Genomic DNA, 19,508 nt, shown 5'->3' with positions numbered 1-19,508 from the left:
AAAACCCTGCAGTTTGCTTTCCTTTTCCAACAAAGCTGGAAGGTGAGGAACAAAAAGGAGGAGTACATGGATAAGAGGTTTTAGACTTCAGATTGTTTGGAAGGCAGTATGTTTTACTAAGGGGAAGATGGCTCAGCAAGGAGCTATAGTTGTCACCATAATTCGTGTTGGGTGTATCTAGATAGGACTGGGAGCTAATTTCAGACCAGTAATTTTGATTGGGAAGAGTATTTCCAGCTCTGTCCCGGGCTACTGTAAATCAGGTGGAATCTTCTTCAAAGAGGTAGATATTAGAAAAGGACTGTGTCAGATTAACCCACATGTGTTTTTATGGTGTATTGCACAGGTACAAGGATGACCCCTGGCTATGGGATCTGGAGTGGGACCTCCAAGAATTTAAGCAGAAGAAGAAGAAAACTGGGAAGAAGAAGAAGAATCAAGATGGTGATGACGTACCTCCCAAAGCACTGGAAAAGGCCTCCATGCTGGAGTGGCAGGAAGGTAAAGCGCTATCATAATTGGCCGACTCATGTGGGTCTCATTTATCCTAGCAGCAAGAAGCAAGATTTGTTTTCAGATTCTGGTGTATTTGTATTATTTCATTATGCGGCTTAGATACTTGCATTTTCAATGAAAGCCCAGCTAATACAGAACCATATACCTGTATCAAATTTTACATCAAGCTGTAGATTCTTTAGGGTCACTGAATGACTGTGGCCATGTAGGCCCCTTGACACAAGGTGCAGTACAGTTAAAGAATGACATTGTCCCCCAAACGTCTTGACAAATGTTTTTTTTCTGATTTGTCTATTGTTGAGAACAGATCCTCTTACACTGTAATTTGTTAAATGACATTCGAGTGGAATTTATACCCCTTAGGTTGGTAGCAGGCCAATCAGATAGAATCAAGGTACAATTTCTCCTTGCTTCACGAGATCCGGAGATCATTGAACTGACCGCTAAGTTTCTCCATGTTTTTATAAAACGGAAGAGTGACCCTGATCATATTAATGATTCTTAATTTATAAGTCTAAAAACTTAAGTTTAAAAGTTTAGAATGCCAATTTATTTTATGATTCAGGCATCTTTTGTATGGTCAAATCTAGCTTGTGACAACTTGAGTTAGGCCTGACATAGCCACGACTGTCTATTTTATAATTTCTTTTGGATTGTATTATTGGTAAATGCTTCTAATATTGTATGCCAATAAAAGGTATTTGAATTTGAATTGAATTGAGAACAGATCCTGGTCCCCCTACTGAAGAGGAGGAACAGAACATCCCTGAGAGCCGGCTTTGCTTGGACCATCTGAAGGAGACTGTTACTTTGCAACCAAAGAGGATTCAGCATCTGCCTGGCCATCCAGGGTGAGTTGTTAAAGGAAGCTTCCATAAATCGCTTTCAATAGAAACATCCACAGGACATTTTATAAAAAGTTACAAAAACAAGTATAAAATAAGTCCAATTAAATTAAACCTCAACATCCTTTTAGATGGTACCAATTAGCTTTGTGCCCTTATGGACAGAATGCTCATGCTGCAGTCTGCTCTTTGAAAATGCCTCTTTTTGTAGTTCAGGGATAGAATTATGAACCCAAAGCTTTAGGAACTGGCTCCTCTGGGCTGCTTTTAGCCCTGGTAGAAGAAAAGATAAAAAGTAGACTTGAGGGGTGGTAGAGGGAAGCCGTGGCCCTAATCCACACTGATACTTCCCCTCCCCCACCTGCTTTTTACAGTTAAATCAAGCAGTGTGCAATCACCAATGTATAGCACTTACTAAAGACAGTGTTTCTTCCCCTCTACCCTCCGAACACTATTCCTGTAGGTGGTACCGTAAACTGTGTCCCCGGCTGGATGATCCCAGTTGGGTACCTGGGCCAAGTCTCATCAGCCTGCAGATGAGAGTGACTCCAAAGCTCATGAGGCTCACCTGGGATGGCTTTCCGCTGCACTACTCTGAGAAGTATGGCTGGGGCTACCTGGTGCCAGGAAGGAAGGAGAGACCAGTAGAAGATGACCTGGGTGACCAGTCACCTTCGTGTCCATTCAGGTAAGAGCCTTCTGTAGCAGCCATTGGGTGGGGGAAAGTGTCATCAGGTCACAGCCAACTTCTTGTATTTAATATTGTGCTTTTTTTATTCTAGAAGGCAGATCTTTATTTCTGCATTTTCAATACGTTAATTAAAACCAAAATTTTAACAACCACTACAGCAGTACGGTCAGTAAACATGACCGAAATCCTGTATAAGTGTAAATATAACTATTCCTATTCCTCTGTGTTAAGTGCTGTGAAGTTGCTTCCAACTTAGAATAATAGAACCATAGAGTTGGAAGGGGTCCCACAAGCCATCTAGTCCAACCCCCTGCTCAATCCGGGATCAACCAAAAGCATACCTGATGAATGTTCGTCCAGCCACTGCTGGGCCATCCTTCCTCCCTTTATTGAAGACGAGCCTGATACCCGTGCTTCGCTATGGTATTTAAGTTATGTAAATCCAGTTATAATACTGATGATGTGAAGTCTGAAATGTAACATTTGTTGTTGGAATTCTAACGGAGAAGAAAGTAGTGTAAGAAATGAAGCAAGACATACATACTTTTTTCTCTCTCTACCAAAGGACCTCTCTCTAGACCACATTGGTGGTTCTGCCTTCAGGTGCTAGGATCACCAGGTTGCTTGGTGAGCTCACTCTGTAGCAGGCCACATAGCCATTTAAGAAGCAGTCGTCTGTTAAATCCACTCCTGCTACCTTCCACGAAAGTGATGCTCTCTACTTGTGTACCTGGATTGTTTTGCTCATATGGAGACTGTGTTGTTCTGAGCACCTCAGGGTGATCTTGCTGGTACTTGGCCTGTGCAGCTCAGTGCACTGCAGGAGTGCTGTGTGCAAATGTTTTTGCCACAATCCTAAATTACCTCCTCCTTGTAGTGTTGGTGTATCTGGCTCAACATATGCCAGGAGCTTTCTTGGAGGCAGTAAGAGGTGAGAGGTGTGAGGGGGAGTTGGTGTGAGGGAGTGGTGATGTGGTAGACATTTCTTCAGGTTCACGAGGGAGGCACGCATCAAAATGGCTCCTAGAAATGTCCTTTACTATCTCCCCATAAACATTCATACCCTGGCCCTGTTCCTACACCTGACAGACACTGGCCTGTCTGGCGTTGGGGGGGGATTGTATTTAAAGGCATTGGGGAGGCTGGGCCAGCAGCAGTGCTAAGGCAATCCTGCTGAGCAAACCTCCCCGGCGGCTGTAAGCATCCCAGCTCCTCTCCTACACCTGACAGGCAGCTGCCTGTCCAGTGTAGGAGGGGGAGGGGGGAGGACTATTAGAAGCCACTGTGGAGGCAGGGCTGGCAGGATCACTAAGGCATTACTGCTGGGGCAGGCTTCCTGTCCTGTGTAGGAGGGGGAGGGAGGAGGAGTATTAGAAGCCACTGTGGAGGTGGGGCTGCACCTGGCAGACAACCGCCTGTTAGGTGTAGGAGGTGGGGGGAGTGTGTTGGAAGCCATCGGAGAGGCTGGGCCAGCAGCATTACTGAATCTCACAGGTGCTTCTTGGCCACTCCCGATTTCCTCAACTGTCATTAGCTGTCTGCAGTCCCCTGTAACTGTTGGCTTTTTTAACCTCAGAACTCTGAGATCTGCAGCTGACGAATGGGGGGGGGGTGCAGGGAAAGAGCTGCCTGGCAGCCGCATAGGAATCAATGGGGGGAGCACATTTCCCCCTTTTTGACCCACTTAGGGGTCGAATTTCTAACAATCCCTTCTTAGCGAGCACCTATGCCACGGTGAGAGTTCTCTCCCCGAATTTGGTGTCTCTAGGTCCAGCGGTTTGGCCTGGGCATTGATTTTACGGTGGGGGGACTTTCTTTTATATATATAGGCAAAATAGGCATTGAGCATTTCTGATTTCTCTCTGTCCTCTGTTAGTTTCTCTATTTTTACCCAGCAGTGGGCCTATTGCCTTCTTTACCTTGCATTTGCTCCTCATATAGCTGAAGAAGCTTTTCTTGTTATAGCAAGCCTTCCTGGCCAACCTCGGCTCACTCTTTGAGGTCCGTTTTAACTCTACATATCTGTGTTCTGTGTTTTGCTGCCTTCAAGTTTTCCTAGCATTATTGTGTTTTCCAGGGACTCTTGTCTTCTCATTATTTATTCATTCATTTATTTAGTTTGATTTGTAAAACTGCCCTTTTCTCTGAGAAAGGGCTCAGGACAGTGCACATCAGTATAAAACATATGCATGACAAAATCATATCTTAAATCTAATGTATGATACAGCAAAGACGATAACCTATATTCAGTGGGATGGTAATGGACGGCTAGAACATATGCCACTGCATCATGCGGGGAGGGGAGGCAGGAGAAACGGGTGTGAGCCAGATGGAAAAGAAGAAGAAGAGGAGAAAAAATATATTTGGGCAAAGTCAGCCTAAAGTTTTATTGGGCAAAAATGCATGCTGGTCTTCAGGAGGGGGATAAAATAAAGTGGAAACGTAAAACCAGGTGGGAATCAGATTTAGGCTTGCTTGTTTCAATGGATGAGTGGGGGGAAAGCATTTCATAAATTATCTAAGATTTTGGGATTGGAGAGAACTGTTTGAAAATGCATCATCATTGGTATTTGACTCCTACAAGATTTCAGGGAGGTTGGAGGTTTGTAGTAAATGTGGTAAAGAAAAAGTAACCTTTTATCTATGGCGGGCTTGTCTAATTGTCCAGGTATATTGGAATAGTTTGCACAATAAAATTGAAGCAATTATGTTACGTACATTTAATTGCATACCAAAGATCTTTTGAATGAATACCCTAACAGTATGGACTTGCCTTGAAGATATCTGTTGCAACAGTTGATCATTGCAGCTAGACTGGCATTGGCATAGAGATGAAAGAATCAGTTTCATTTTTGGGACTGTGGTTAAACAAAGTGTGGTTCATGTGGACAATGAATTAGCTTCATATAGGTACATGTGGAACGGAAATACAATAACTGAACAGGAAAAAATAAAGATGTAAATAATACACTGAAGAACTACACAGAAGAGATTAAAGGATGACAGATTCTTTCAAAGAAGAATCTTTTAAAGAACCTACAGTTTTAAAAAGTGAAGTTAAAGCTGCACTGAGAGCAGCTGGGAGAAACACAGAAGTAGATGGGATATCAATAGAGCTTTTAGGTTTTATTTAAGACTCAGAATTAGGCAGCCAGACCAATTCCCCCGTTCATTTCAGCAGGCAGGGCTCAGTTACAATTCAATGGGGCAGCAAACTCTCTTCCTTCCCCTTGCAGGGTTATTGAGCATCTGTACCAGGAACATTGCAAGGAGAAAGGTAAAGAGCAGCCTGTCTCACTAGAAGCCTCTCTGGAAGAAGACCTTATATTAACAGAAAACAGCACTTTCTGGCAAAAGGTACAACTTATGAGATTCAAGCTCAGTAGAATCACATAGTGTAAATGTTGTGGTTTGTGCCAGTTCAGGTAACACATGTATGACTTGCGTAAATAAGTATCCATTAAAAAGCAACAACCACTCCTTGAATACAGAAAACTTAGCATGTGAGCTTTGTGTGAAGGCCTGTCTTGCTTGTATGGTTAGGAAGGTGAAAGTGAAATGAGTAGATAACAGGTGTACAAAATGAACCAGATGTTAAAGAGGTCTCTTCCCTTCCTGCCAGGTTGAAGAGTTCAGTCACCTGGAGGCGGATGGGGATGCAGAGCCTGCAGCCAAGTCCTCAAGACAGGTATCAGCATACCTGGCTGGGAGAAAGATGATCGATTTGTGTGCATTGTATATTGCTCAAGCTTGTGCATTGGGAGTGTCTTCTGAGGTGCTGCGTAAAGGTCTAAGTGTTCAGGGCTCATTTTTCGTACAGGGTGGGTCTAGTCCCATAGAGGAGGAAATGACAGGAGCAGCCCTTGTGAAGTACTGAAAGCATGTACTCTGCCCTTGATGTTTGTCATTCCAGATGGAGCTCAGATCTACCAAACTGAATTCATTTATGTAAAATATTTATAACTACTTTTTCAGCCTGGTTTCAAAGTGGCTTATAGCAACAGAAGAAAAACTGAAACAACACCTGTGTAAAATCAGTAACAGAATTCAAACAACACATAGTGACTAAATACATTTGCTAGTCAGAAAAGTCTAAAATTCCAAAAGCTGCCCCCCCCGAAGGTTTTGCAGCCTTTTAGGAATGAAGACAAAGAGGCATAACTCCTTAGTTCCAAAGTCATTGGTGGCTTCAGCTTATTTCTGGATGGAGTAGGAGGGGGGAGTGCCCGGCATTCAATCCTTTTGAGACTGCTTAGCTGGACTCTGTTTCTATTACAGCATTCTGTCTATCTGAGGTGATCATTAGAATCATAGAGTTGGAAGAGACCTCCAGGGTCATCTAGTCCAACCCCCTGCACAATGCAGGAAATTCAAAAATACCTACCCCCACATCCCCAGTGCCCCCTGTTCCATGCCCAGAAGATGACAAAAAACCTCCAGGATCCCTGGCCAACCTAGCCTAGAGAAGTGGCAATCAGTATTTCCCTGGGCATGTAAGAAAGGGCCACAAGACCTAAGCACTGAGGCAGCCCTTCCTGCCCTCTCTCTCATGATCTGCCTAAGTTCACAGAATCCGCATTCTTGTCAGATGGCCATCTAGCCTCTGTTTAAGAACTTCCATAGAAGGAGAGCTCACTGTCTCCTAAGGAAGCCTGTTCCACTGAGGAACCACTCTTAACTGTCAGGAAGTTCTTCCTAATGTTTAGCCGAAAACTCTTTTAGGTGCTTCCTACCTAACTCATTTAGGCGCTTTCCACACCTGAAATATTTTATATTTTTGTAAATATTGATCTTGTCCAGCTAATTCAGCATTGATTGCCTCTAGGATGAGGTGGGGTCTGCAGAGAGCCATCCTGAATATCACCATGGCAATGGTCCGTACAATGATGTCAATATCCCAGGCTGTTGGTTTTTCAGGCTACCTCACAAGGTGAGTGTGGAACATTTTAATGAGTATTTCTCATGGATTCTCAAATCCACTGTCTCTGGATCCCAGTAGCTAATTGCACTCTAAAATTAGAAAATACATTGAAGCGTATATGCTTTTATAGTATAGGAGAATGTTGTACACACAGTGTTCCACGCACAAGAATTCTTTAGACTGAATTGATTTTGTTTGTCTAACACCCTTGTAGAAAAGACTTTTTTTTGGGGGGGGGGAATGACAAGTTTTGCTCTATAGATGTGCCAGGCCAAGTACCTGTGTTCTTGCCTCCTGCCCACTTCCCTTGGCAATTAACATTTCTCCCTTGTATTGGAAATACGCATACAGGTGTGCTGGAGGTGAAGTGTGCTTGTAGGATGAACCTTTAGTGCTTCTCACACTGGAACCCAACAGTAAATCATGACTTGGGGGGGGGGGAGCCAAAGAGGAAGAGGGGCATGGTGAGGTGGAAGAGGAAACTCTGGGAAAGCTCCATGATGAATGTGGGTTTCCCTCTGTATAAGTTGCAAAACAGCCATGCCGTACAGTCCATAGCTCAGTGCTATATATTTATAAATACTAAACACTAAAAGTGGAATATAAACTTGCAGGAATCTAACATCAGTTAACACTATTTCATGCTGGGAAGTGAGAGGTGTACTTTTCAAGATGGTCTTATAATTTGGTGGATTTAAAGTTATTTAAGTTATGTACTCAATTTTAGTAAAATGGAAATGCTAGGGCCTCCTGTTTGTCAGTCATCCCATTGCCATTAGCCGTGAAGACAGGAACTTTTTTAATTCCTGAAAGCAATTGGGTAGAAATACTTTAGCTTGCAGAATAAACAATGACAACGAGATTTGTTTGTAAACTGTGAACAGGAAGGCAACCAGGAGCTGTTTCAGAGCTCCTGTTCTGAGTCCAAGCTAACTTCTTCCCCTGCTGTTAAAGGATGGGAACAACAACAATGTTGGAAGTCCATTTGCCAAGGATTTCTTGCCCAAGATGGAGGATGGAACCCTGCAAGCTGGCACCGGAGGTTCTGATGGGACACGAGCTCTTGAAATCAACAAGAAAATCTCCTTCTGGAGGAATGCGCATAAACGAATAAGGTAATTTGGGTATTCTGCAGTTGAACTGCAGTCTGCTTTGCTGCCAGATACTCCCTGTCTTCCTCTCCAACTTTTCAGTGAGAGAATTTCAGTTCTGTGGTCAAAACCTTGACAAATGTGCATCTTCATCCGTGAACTTGTTCAGTTTGCATAAAGGTAAAGGTTCCCTTGCTCAAAAGCCAGTCGAATCCGACTCTAGGGTTGCAGTGCTCATCTCCGTCTCAAAGCCGAAGAGCCAGCGCTGCCCAAAGACGTTTCCGTGGTCATGTGCCCGGCATGACTAAACACCAAGGCGCACGGAACGCTGTTTCCTCCCCACCCAAGTGGTACCTATTTATCTACCTGCAATTTCTTGCTTTCGAACTGCTAGGGTGGCAGGAGCTGGAACTAGAGACGGGAGCTCACTCCATCATGCGGCACCCGGGTCTCGAACTGCTGAACTACAGACCTTCCACAGCCTTCAGTTCAGCGTCTTAACCACTTGAGCCACCACAGCTTGCATACGTTTGCATACATTACCCTATACTCAGATTTCGACAGGACTCTTTTGTGAAGAGGACGTGGGAGGAGCTAGCCATTATTTGTGGTTGCCACTCCAGATGCAAATTTTCTGGAAACATCAAAACCATAGAATTTTGGGGGAAACTGAAATATCTGCAATATTTAATTTCTTTATCAAGCTTCTTTTTTCTTTAAGGACATAAAATGTGTCATTTGTAATGTTGCTAGCATCAAAATTGTACTGTTTGTGACATCTGGAAGTTTGGATGAAACGAAACTGCAGATATAATGAATGCTAGAGAGAGAGAGGGGTGACAACTGCTGCATCCTATGCTGCCTAAGCCCATATTGCTGAGGAGCAGGAACACATGAAAGTTGAAAAAAGAAACCATACATGTTGTAGAAGAACACAAGATAACTTATCGTTTGGACTTAGACACAACCTATGTGGTTTCATATTAAGAACTATCAGCAGATTTCGATATTAACTTTAAAATGGCAATGTTTTTGTTGGGGAAATGAGGGGTGCAGGAACCTTTTCATGCACTCCCATTCCCACTGTGTTCGTTTTGGGGAGGGAGAGAAGCTGGCTTCCCAATTGTATCGAGAGAGAGAGAGAGAGAGAGAGAGACAGTTATTGTTAACCAAAACTCTGTTTATTCTATTACACACTCTTAACTCAGAAAACACTTTTGTAGCATTTCAATATTCTGTCAAATGATTGGCACAGTCATAAGACAATACAAGAAGCAAGAAAAAACTGTGAACAAGTGGCGCTTAATAATTGTTATTTAAAGAATCAAAAGTGAACAAAGTTAATATACAAATATGGGAAAATATATATTTTGACGGTGATCTCCGGAATGTCTTGCCGTTTTGAAGGTCGGTCTTCTTCCGAATAAAGATGTAAGACAAAGACTGTCTCTTCAGTGATTCACTTCCTCAGGTGTCGTTTCACAAATATCAAAGAAGATTCAGTATTAGTAATAGCTGTAATGTCTTGTAAAACCTGCCATGGGCTAAGATAATGATAATGCTTAATCAAGTAGGGCTCATGTGGACATTATATATTCTTTTTACATGAATCCTATCATGACTTACCTGAATCCTATCAGAATTAACGTTACTGGAGAGGAGGGTCTTCTGTCCTTTGCGCTGGCAAAAGGAGGTGGAAAGAAATGGCTGGAAACTTCTGAGCAGTGAGAGAATTCCTGTTGTTTCTTACATTCTCTAAACCCCACTGCAAAGTGAGAGTAACGTCTCTCCCCCACCCAGTCCCAAGTCATCTTCAATTTGATGGAGAACCCAAAGAAGGCATTATTTTGCACACAGGTGGGGGGCAGTTGCCATCAGCAGCCTAACTGCTATGCTTGCTTTCCAAACTTAGTTTCATTGGATGCCCTCCTTTGCTTTTTCGTTTGTTTCCTTTGGCAGTTCCCAGATGGTGGTGTGGCTGAAGAAAGGGGAGCTGCCTCGAGCTGTGACCAGGTACCTCAGTGGATATGTCCTTCAGGCCAATGTGACTTTGTTTGCTGCTCTCTAGCAGACCAAATGCAGAAAGTCCCTGGTTCGGGCCATGATGCATTCAAGTCACCACAGGAGAGCAGCCTTACCACATGAGCTCACTCGTGCTCATCCTGCCGGCTCGTTGCCTCCATCTTTTCTTTCTTGCTACGTATTTCTTGTTAATAGTTAATATCTCCCATTCCCTCCCCTTCCAGCTGGCAGGGGGAAATTAGTAGCCCCTTTACTCCGGTTTGCTTATTGGTGCTGGAGTTTTAAGAATTCTCTGCAGGGATAGCATTGCCAGAGGCCTTCCTAGTGGCAACCAGTTGAACAGCACACCTCTTGGGGGGGGGGGACTCCCTGACTCCAGATATTGGCAGCTTTGTTTATTCGTTTTTCATGAATCCACATAGCCGTCTGGAAATTCTTCTCTTGAAAGGAAGGCCAGAGGGAAGGAATACATCACTTCCCTTCCGCTTCCCTTCTCATCTGACTCAGTTATGGCCTGGATGTTCATACGCTGTGCCAGGAAATTCTGGTGTCTCAGCAAGAAGTGGCCGTTCCACAAAATGGAGCTACTTGAGCAGGTCTCTGGAGAGTCAGCATTAGGGGTGTGCAAAAAAAAAAAAAAGCTGCTATTTTTCAGCTTTGGGTAAATCAGACCTGAAAAATCTCAGTAAATGCCAAATTTCCCCAGTCCAATACCAGTAAAGTATTCAGATTGGGAAAATACTTGATATTGCCGAATGTATTCGGGCCTGATATTTCCCGCCAGAGGGAAAGGAGGCATGTTAGAATGCCTTCTTTCCCTCAGGTAGCCCCTGCAGATTTCCTTGTCAATTTCACTCCCTGCTAGTGAGCTGTTAGTGAAATTGACAAGGAAGAGCCTCCTCTTTCTGTCTTCCCTTCTCTAGCTGATATGGGGTAGCTGGAGAAAGGCAGGGAGGGATCCCAGGCATATTTCCCTGCCTGCGCTTCGCTTCCCCAGCCAGTCTGCCATGGCAGGTTGCCTGGGGAAGTGAAGAGCAGGCATGAAAACATGCCTCCTTCCCTCCCTGAGCCTCTCAGCTGCTGCGGAGAAACTCAGAGAAGGGAGGGAAATTCAGAGGAGACAAGTTTAAATGCCTTTCTTTCCCTTCTCAATCTCGGGGTAGCAAAGAAGGGCATTTAAACATTCCCCCCCACACACACACACACTTTCCCTCCCCTCCCTGAGTTTCTCTGCAGTAGCGGAGAGGCTCAGAGAGGGAAGGAGACATGTTTCCATGCCTGCCCTTCCCTTCCCCAGCCAATCTGCCACGGCCTGCTCTTCTCCAGGCTGTTAGGTTTAACTGACTCCTTGTATTCGGTATAGCAGAATGAACCCGAAAAAAAGCTAGATAATATTGGCTTTTTCGGGTTCAGCTATACCGGTATGTGATACCCGAAAAATACTGATAAAGTATTTGGGGGGTATTTTTCCGGTTCGGCTATTGCCAAATGCACACCCGTAGTCAGCATATACGTTTTCTAAATAAACTCATGTGTTTTGAAGCAGTTCAAAGGTGTTCAGGTACTGGGGTGTACTTGGGGCAAGATGGAGAAAGAATTTGAAACACACAGAATCTTTCTTCTTAATTCACTGGAGTCTTTTTTGAGACTATTCATACATGTTTCCATATTGTCTCTCCACTAATCCTTGGAAACTCAAGTGGAAAAGAGTAAAAGAAATTTATAACTAAACCTCAAAGCTCCAAAGGCTATTTTTTTAAAAAAAAAATCAAAGCTTGCTGTTTCTCAAGAATTGCCACCAGATTATTATATTCCAGGCACATTTCATAGAGGCAGATTAACAGAAGACTATGGCTGGGCTGGGCTGGGCTGGGCTAGGCTGGGTGCTAAATTTTAAAGCAGAGATGCTCATGGCTCCAGCAAAACACATTTACAGTCTGGCCTCCCATTTGTGCTAATTTAGCTGCAACCTCAGCTAGTTGCTTTGCTCGCACTGCTGTTCTTCTTGTTGTGCTTTAAAAGAGGCTCATCATCACACTTCTCTAGGCATCCAGACTACGATGAGGAGAGCAGCTACGGGGCCATTCTGCCACAAGTGGTGACTGCTGGGACCATAACTCGCCGGGCTGTGGAGCCCACCTGGTTGACAGCCAGCAATGCCAGAGTAGGTATCTCTTTCTCACCAAAGGCTTTGGCTTGGGCTGCTGTGCTCTGGTGATGAGACTGAGAAGTGTAGGGTTCCCTTAAATTTCAGATTAATGGAAATCCCTGATACTAAGGCTGAGCAGGATGTGACCTTCAGAGACCTGATATTCCAGTCCAAGGGAGTGTTTGGTCTTCTTTTCATGATAGGCTGAGGCAAGGACCCAAGATGGGGAGAAATGAAGAAGGGTGTACACTTGTTCCAGTATGGTAGTGTGCGGGGGAGATGGAATTTGGAGACAGGAGCTGAAATCTCGAAGAAGAAGGAGGTGGTGGAGGTGGAGGAGGAGGTGGTGGAGGTGGTGGAGGAGGAGGAGATGGAGATTGGATTCATACCCCACACTTCACTACCTGAAGGTGTCTCAGAGCGGCTTATAATTACAGGAAGGGTTGCCTCAGTGCTTAGTTCTTGTGGCCTTTTCTTACACACCCAGGGAAATGCTGATTGCCACTTTGGGGTCAGGTAGCAATTTTTCTCCAGGCCAGGGATCCGGAGGTTTTTTGTCATCTTCTGGGTGTGGAACAGTGGTCACTGTGAGTATGGAGGGGGAGGTATTTGTGAATTTCCTGCCTTGTGCAGGGGGTTGGACTAGATGACCTTGGAGGACCTTGGATGATTCTATGATTCCTTTCCCTTCCCCTACTCACAACAGACAGCCTGTGGGGTAGGTGGAGCTGAGAGAGCTCTTTCAAGAACTGCTCTTTCAAGAACAGCTCTGACAGAAGTATGGCTTGCCCAAGGTCATCCAGCAGCTACAAGTGGAGAAATGGGGAATCAAACCCGGTTCTCCCAGATTAGTGTCCACGCACTTAACCAATACACCAAACTAGCTCTCATGGAGTCTCTCTGTCCATCTCCACATCAAAATAAGGGAACAGCTGTGACACTAAACTTTTGAGATGCCACAGAGATGACATGTGATGCAGACTCACACCAGACTCACACACACCTTGCCTGGCCCCTTATGTTGTCTAGCCCAGCATCCACCAGGCCCAGTGGCCTTATAGATGCACCTTGTAAAATTCCTCACACCTGCCAGCTGTTCAATGGCATCTGGCCTTTTAAGAGTCAGGCAGTAACTGACAGCTGGCCCTTTGATAGCTAGCTGCCTGACAGTCAGCTGTTGGGAAGCTCCACCCACAGGACAGGCAGAAATTGCTCAGAAGGCAGTATTGGTCCCTCACAGGGCCTCTGGGCAGAAGGAGGCCACTGGGGATGCCTCAGGCATGAGTAGGTCCTTTAAAGGGCTCGAGGGAGGAGGGTGGTGAGGACAGAAGTTAATGCTGGCTCACAGCTCAGGAGGAAATAGGATTAGAGGAGAGGCAGCTGGCCCATAGCGACGGGGCATTTTGAGGCTCCGCCCCCTCAATTACAAGCCCTGCCCCACACGTTTTCATCAAGGAAAACTTTTTTTTAACCTACCTCACTGGGTGTCTGTGAGGAGGGGGAGGGAAAGGAGTTTGTAAGCCACTCTGAGACTCCTTTGGGTAGTGAAGGACGGGGTATAACTCCAATCTCTTCTCTTGAAAAGGTTTATGAAAGTCAGGTGGGCCTGTGCCCTGCCTGGCCTTTTAGAAAAGTCTTCCTAAAGATGGGGAGGAAAAGGCGCGGCAGAAGGGTGGGACTCAGAGTGCGGGGAAGGAAACGAAACTGGGTCCTAGAAAAGAATTCCCAGCCTCTCCGACTTTTCCTGCCCGCGAGGTTGTTCTGAGTCCGTCTTCTCCCGTCCTCATTGTGCTTGGGGCTCAGCTTCTCATCTCCACCCACCAGCTTGGGAGGAAGAAGGGCCGTACAGCAGCAGCCTCTCCCTTGCGCGCTGCTCAGGGTGGGGTGGTGCACGCGGTGGGAGGGAGGGAAGTAGCAGGACCCGAGCTAGGTTGGGCTCCGGCAGCTACAGGAAGTGACAGAGGCAGTGAGGCAGACGGGGGAGTCTGGCCTCCCCTCCCTCCCTTTCTCGCGCTGCCCTTACCCCACCCCCCATTTATTTGGAGGCAAGGGGCATTCTAAAGCTGAGGGGGCTGTCAAAGGGCAGACACCCCAGGGAGAATTCTCTTGCTCCCATGCCTGCTAACTTGCCCAGCACACTTGCAAGCAGGGTCGGGGGGGGGGGAGCTGCAGGCGGTACGACATTTGCTGTGCTCCATTTTAAAGGGTCAGAAAGGGGAGTAGGAGGTAATTAGATTAACTGTAATTTAATCATCTGCCCCCTAAACATTTTTGATGCCCCCCGAAGTAAAAAATCCTGGCTGTGGGCTGAGAGGCAGTGGAATGAGGGGGTCTGCAACACCCCCCCCCCATCTGAGGCCGAGGGCAAATTGGACCCTGATGTGTGAGGCCCATGTCCTGGGAGCCTACAAGAGGACTGTCAGGGGCTGCAGAAGGGGAGGGCACTTCACACATGACCATTTTGAGGATGTGTGCAAAACTTGTTTATGCCGTGTGAATCAACAATGGAGGCGTGTGGCTGAGGTATGTTGCTAACTTTGCATCACATATGGAATATGTAAAATCTGCTGTGGAGCTGGATTTGCCATGGTACTTGCCATGTGTCCACAGGGTGGCAAATGCATTTGCCACGGCTTAATGTTTGAAGGGCCCCTGAACCATCTTGGCCTCACTCAGGCATGCTACCAGCCCTACAACACTGTCTCTCTCTCCCCCATGAGTGAGTGGTCTCTGATCTCTCTCTCTTTCCCGCCTTACCAGTGTGATGTAAATTACACACCTTCTGAGTGGACAAATATCACCTGGTGTTCTGTGGAGCAGCAGGCCTAATACTCCTACGAGCAGTTGTGTCAGACACCTTTTGTAGATGCAGAAGTTTTTATACGGTATGAACAGAATAAAAGGAATCGTCAGGTTTCCATAAAGAATGCCGATGCAGTGGGAGAGAGTAGGAGCCATGAACTTTTCCTGCTCTTCCTATGGCGCTGTTTCCTTCTTAGCACAGACGTCAGCATTTGTGGTAAACTGTGTGTGTTCTTGCAGTAAGCTGTTTGCAGAACAGCTCCATAGTCTGGCAAAGAAGTGGCAGAGATATGTCTCCGTAACAGCTTAGCTAGGGACATGGTGACAGTGTCTTCATCCCTGCCTTGCAGGCAGACCGGGTGGGCAGTGAGCTGAAGGCCATGGTCCAGGTCCCTCCTGGCTACCACCTGGTTGGAGCTGACGTGGATTCCCAGGAGCTTTGGATAGCTGCTGTCTTGGGAGAAGCTAATTTTGCTGGCATACATGGTGAGTGCCTTCGCTTGTGGTGGCCATCCCCTTTGTGTCTTCAGTGTTTGGAACTATGATACTGTCTTAGCACATGAAGGCCCCGTGGTTGCTCTTCCCAGTGGTAAACTTGATAGTCAAGTGCTGTTAGTAGGGAAGCAAAATGGTCACCCACAGGCAAAGCAGGAGTTTCTGTGTACTTTGAAGTTCCCATGTCTGCGAAAAGAAAATTAATTTGTAAACCTATAGAGATGATTACTTATTTGATTTCTACGCCAACTTTCAATCCAGAGGATCCCAAGGTGGCTTATGAAGAATGGTAAGATACAGTTAATGTGGGGATGGTTCCATCTCCTCTGACATAACAAAATTGTGGGCAGGATCCCACCCAAACTCTAGTTCTCAATAATTCCTTCTTATCAGGGTTTATGCAGACTTTGGAGACTCCTTAGGCATACCAAAAATTAACCTGTAAATTTTTTTAAAGAAGGGGCAGCCAACCCCCCAGAGTACCCTGATGGAAAAAATGGTCCTTGGAATATTGAGAGTGGTTGAATATCAACTACAAGAAACTATGAGATGAAAAAAAAATGGTTTATGAAGCGCTTATGTCCTGGAGAAGACTGGCAAGGGGAGCATGTCCCTACAGTTTTATCTCCTTGCTTCCCCAGTGATTCTTTCTGGGCGCCCAACTTGTTTAGCTGTAGCAGCTAATAGCTGTTGGTAGACAGTTGGTAGTCCTCCCTAGATTTGCCTGCTTTGGTTTGAAAGCTGGCAGCTTTTCCTGCATCTGGTGGCAGTGAGTTCCATAATGCATGTCAAAAAGGGTCTTTCCTGGACCTTCTGCCCACATGCAGAAGGTCCAGAAAAGTCTAGAGTATAACTTGGAAGCTGCTTGGCATGGACGCTGGGGGGAAGGAGGAGGAGTTTTGAGACTCTCATGCCTGAGTCAGGCCCTTTGCCCAATGGCAGGGCTATGTGAACACTGCACATGTCCAGAAATACAATTCATGAAGGGACCCCAGTTCTAAATGAGGATAAACTGAAGCATTTCTCTGTATAAATTGTGGAAACTGGTTTTTCAGCATTCTGCCAGCCATGGGGAGAGACTGAGAGCTAAGCAGTTACAGCTCTGCACCCTGTCCGTTGACACTGGATATTCCTCACGTACTTGCAGGCAGTTCTTTGCTTCTTTTCATATGGAAAGCAGAGGTTTCCAAAAAGCTTCCAGTGCTGTCCTTTGTCTGGAATCCATGAGGTCCAGCTCTGAGGTCCCCCGTGTAAAACTTGCTTCTGGACTGAGTGAGCCCCTTCGTCCTCCCATCACAGGCTGCACCGCGTTTGGCTGGATGACCCTTCAGGGGAAGAAGAGTAACGGCACAGACCTGCACAGCAAGACCGCCTCCATGGTTGGCATCAGTCGGGAACACGCCAAAGTGTTCAACTACGGACGCATTTATGGGGCGGGGCAGCCCTTTGCTGAGCGCCTCCTCATGCAGTTCAACCATCGCCTGACGCAGCAGCAGGCCAGTGAGAAGGCACGCCAGATGTATGCCAGCACAAAGGGGATCAGGCGGTGAGGAAGGCAGTCTTGAAAATCACAGATTGACATGTTCTTGCTGCATGGCAATGTTTTGTGTTGTACGGAATATAGTAAGGGCTACCTTATTCTCAGTCAGACCAGAACTGATAGTCAGTGTTGCTTGGCATCATTTCCTCAGGGGGTTGAGGCAGTAGCCATCTCAGGCCTGTAACTTGAAATAATCATAACTGGAGATAGCAGAGATTCAATCTGTTGTTTTGCATATTGAAACTTTGCTTGAATAGAAGGCACATCTGCTGTTTGCTCCATAGACCAAGGAACATAATCTGCAAGGCCAGCTGCTCCTGGCAAAAGGACCTTAGAGGGTACCCCAAATGCCCCCTTCTTGTTCCACAGTGGGCACATTAGAGAGGGAAAGGAAGATCCATAGTGAGTTCTCTGTCTGAACGTTGCCGCTTTGCCACTGAACAGGTCTTTTCTAACTCTCTGGGCCCCAAGCCCCAAGACCATGACTGGCCCACCTGGTGGCACCAGCCAAAATTCTCATTCTCTGCTGACAGAGAAGAATTCTGGGAGTCCTTTCAAGTTTCAGAGTAGTCACCGTACTATAACAAGATGGGCTAAATGATCTCTGCCATGCATTGGAGCTGCTGCCCAGAATAGACAAACCTGGGGGACCCTGAGATTGCGAAATGCTTGGAACCGGGAGCTGCTGCCCAGAATAGACAAACCTGGATTGTGAAATGCTTGGAACCATTGCTCTGTCTGGGTGCCTCACTGAACTGCACTCAGTTGCTCTGGGAGTCTGCTTGTGGCCTGAACTACACTGCAGCTGCTCTGTCCGTGGCCTTGCCAGGCACTGGGCTTGCTTCTCTTTTTGTTTGCCTTCTGAAGCCTTCTTGTCCTCCTTTTCTTGCAGCTGCATCCTGTCTGAGGAAGGAGAGTGGCTGGTAAAAGAGCTGCGTATCCCTGTGAAACGGGAAGCAGATGGTTCTGTGTCCTTGCAAGACGTGCGACGGATACACAGGGAAGCGGGGAAGAGGTGAGAGAGGAAAGAGTTTGTTGGGGCAGATCATGCTTAAGCCATGGTGCTATAAGAATTAGTTCCTGTGCCAAGGTCACCAAAATGGTTTAATTCTGTTCATCACTGGAAGGGGCAGTGGGGCTCCATGGGACGGCAGCTCTCTCCCTCATGACTGCTGGAAATCTTAATTGGTCACCTTTGATTTCTGACACTTTTACCAGGCATTGCTTGAGTCATTAAGGCTAGAGACTTCTCAGAAAGCTGACATCTGTGCTTTTCCCTCCTCTGGTGTGGCATATACACAGCTTGGACTGTGGCCCTTACCCTTGGTTTTTAGATTTGGATTCAAAACAGACTATTGCAATGGCAGACACCCTGTTTCACAGTCTTCATCCCAAGGAAAATAAATGAATCCTGTGGGCCGCATTAGATGTTTGTTGCATTAGAAATCCTGGTTGCCACAAATAATCTGCAAAGCAGTGGAGAGAGGTACAGTTTGTAGCAGAGAAGGGGCAGGTGGTCTGGGGCTCTCCTGCCCAGGCTGTCGTGGTGGACATGCAGAGGAGACTGATGGGCACGTGAAGGATTAGAGGGGCCTCTTCTCCTGCCTGCCCTTCTCTGCTACAAACCATGCCCTGTGGCTTTGCAGCAGCTCCTGGACTGGATCTTTTGCCAAGCACCTACTAGTTTGATTCATGTTCTTTATATTCAGTGTAGGGGAGTTTTTTGTGGGTCCTCTGGGGTCCTCTGACCTCCAGCAGTGCCTCTTATGGGGGTCAGAAGGTACTGCATTCTGAACTATATACACCCTTGGAGCTTATAAAGCAGGCATGTTATAGGAATTAGAGCTGAATCTTCCTGCAAATTGAATCTTTGAAATGTGCCTTAATCTCTTTAGATGGGTTAAAAGTATCTTAGATAAACAAATGTTGCAGGTCTCGAAGGAAGAAGTGGGACGTGGTTCGCCAGCGAGTGTGGGCTGGTGGGACAGAGTCTGAAATGTTCAACAAACTGGAAAGCATTGCCAATTCGGAATCGCCTTGCACCCCAGTGCTGGGCTGCCACATCAGCAGAGCCTTGGAGCCAGCTGCTGTCAAGGGCGAGGTGAGAAAGAGCCTTTTTGATGCTGAATTCCACTTTTGCTGTAGTTTTGATGTACCCCAGCCCCTCACCCCTTTTGTTATGGTGGTGGTTGCCAGTTTGCTGATTGCCTCTATTTGTAATATTTGAAAGTGATAAAGGCCCTTGCCTGCTAATAGACAGCAGCCTATAACAAAATACTCAGCTGGAATTGTTCATAAGAAGGCCCATCCAGTCCAACACTCTGTATCACACAGTGGCCAGAAATACCAGTGCCATCAGGAGGTCCACCAGTGGGGCCAGGACATTAGAAGCCCTCCCACTGTTGACCTCCCCAAGCACCAAGAATACAGAGCATC

General features: G+C 46.2%; 1 protein-coding gene across 1 annotated transcript in view; it reads left to right on the top strand.

Moving 5' to 3' along the window:
• POLG (polymerase (DNA directed), gamma) overlaps nt 1-19,508 on the top strand; it is a 50,692-nt gene that overhangs the window by 15,941 nt on the left and 15,243 nt on the right. The window contains exons 7-19 of the mRNA XM_015405478.1: nt 347-501; nt 1,244-1,367; nt 1,825-2,049; nt 5,289-5,409; nt 5,675-5,740; nt 6,878-6,982; nt 7,928-8,088; nt 10,024-10,077; nt 12,133-12,250; nt 15,388-15,523; nt 16,832-17,078; nt 17,965-18,087; nt 19,005-19,173. Of these exons, the coding sequence (XP_015260964.1) occupies nt 347-501; nt 1,244-1,367; nt 1,825-2,049; nt 5,289-5,409; nt 5,675-5,740; nt 6,878-6,982; nt 7,928-8,088; nt 10,024-10,077; nt 12,133-12,250; nt 15,388-15,523; nt 16,832-17,078; nt 17,965-18,087; nt 19,005-19,173 (1,804 nt within the window). The remainder of the gene's footprint in view (nt 1-346; nt 502-1,243; nt 1,368-1,824; nt 2,050-5,288; nt 5,410-5,674; nt 5,741-6,877; nt 6,983-7,927; nt 8,089-10,023; nt 10,078-12,132; nt 12,251-15,387; nt 15,524-16,831; nt 17,079-17,964; nt 18,088-19,004; nt 19,174-19,508) is intronic.

Source organism: Gekko japonicus, unplaced genomic scaffold (assembly GCF_001447785.1).
Source record: "Gekko japonicus isolate JY-2015 unplaced genomic scaffold, Gekko_japonicus_V1.1 scaffold2022, whole genome shotgun sequence".
NCBI classification, from domain to species: domain Eukaryota; kingdom Metazoa; phylum Chordata; class Lepidosauria; order Squamata; family Gekkonidae; genus Gekko; species Gekko japonicus.
This window is presented reverse-complemented; position numbering and strand designations above follow the sequence as displayed.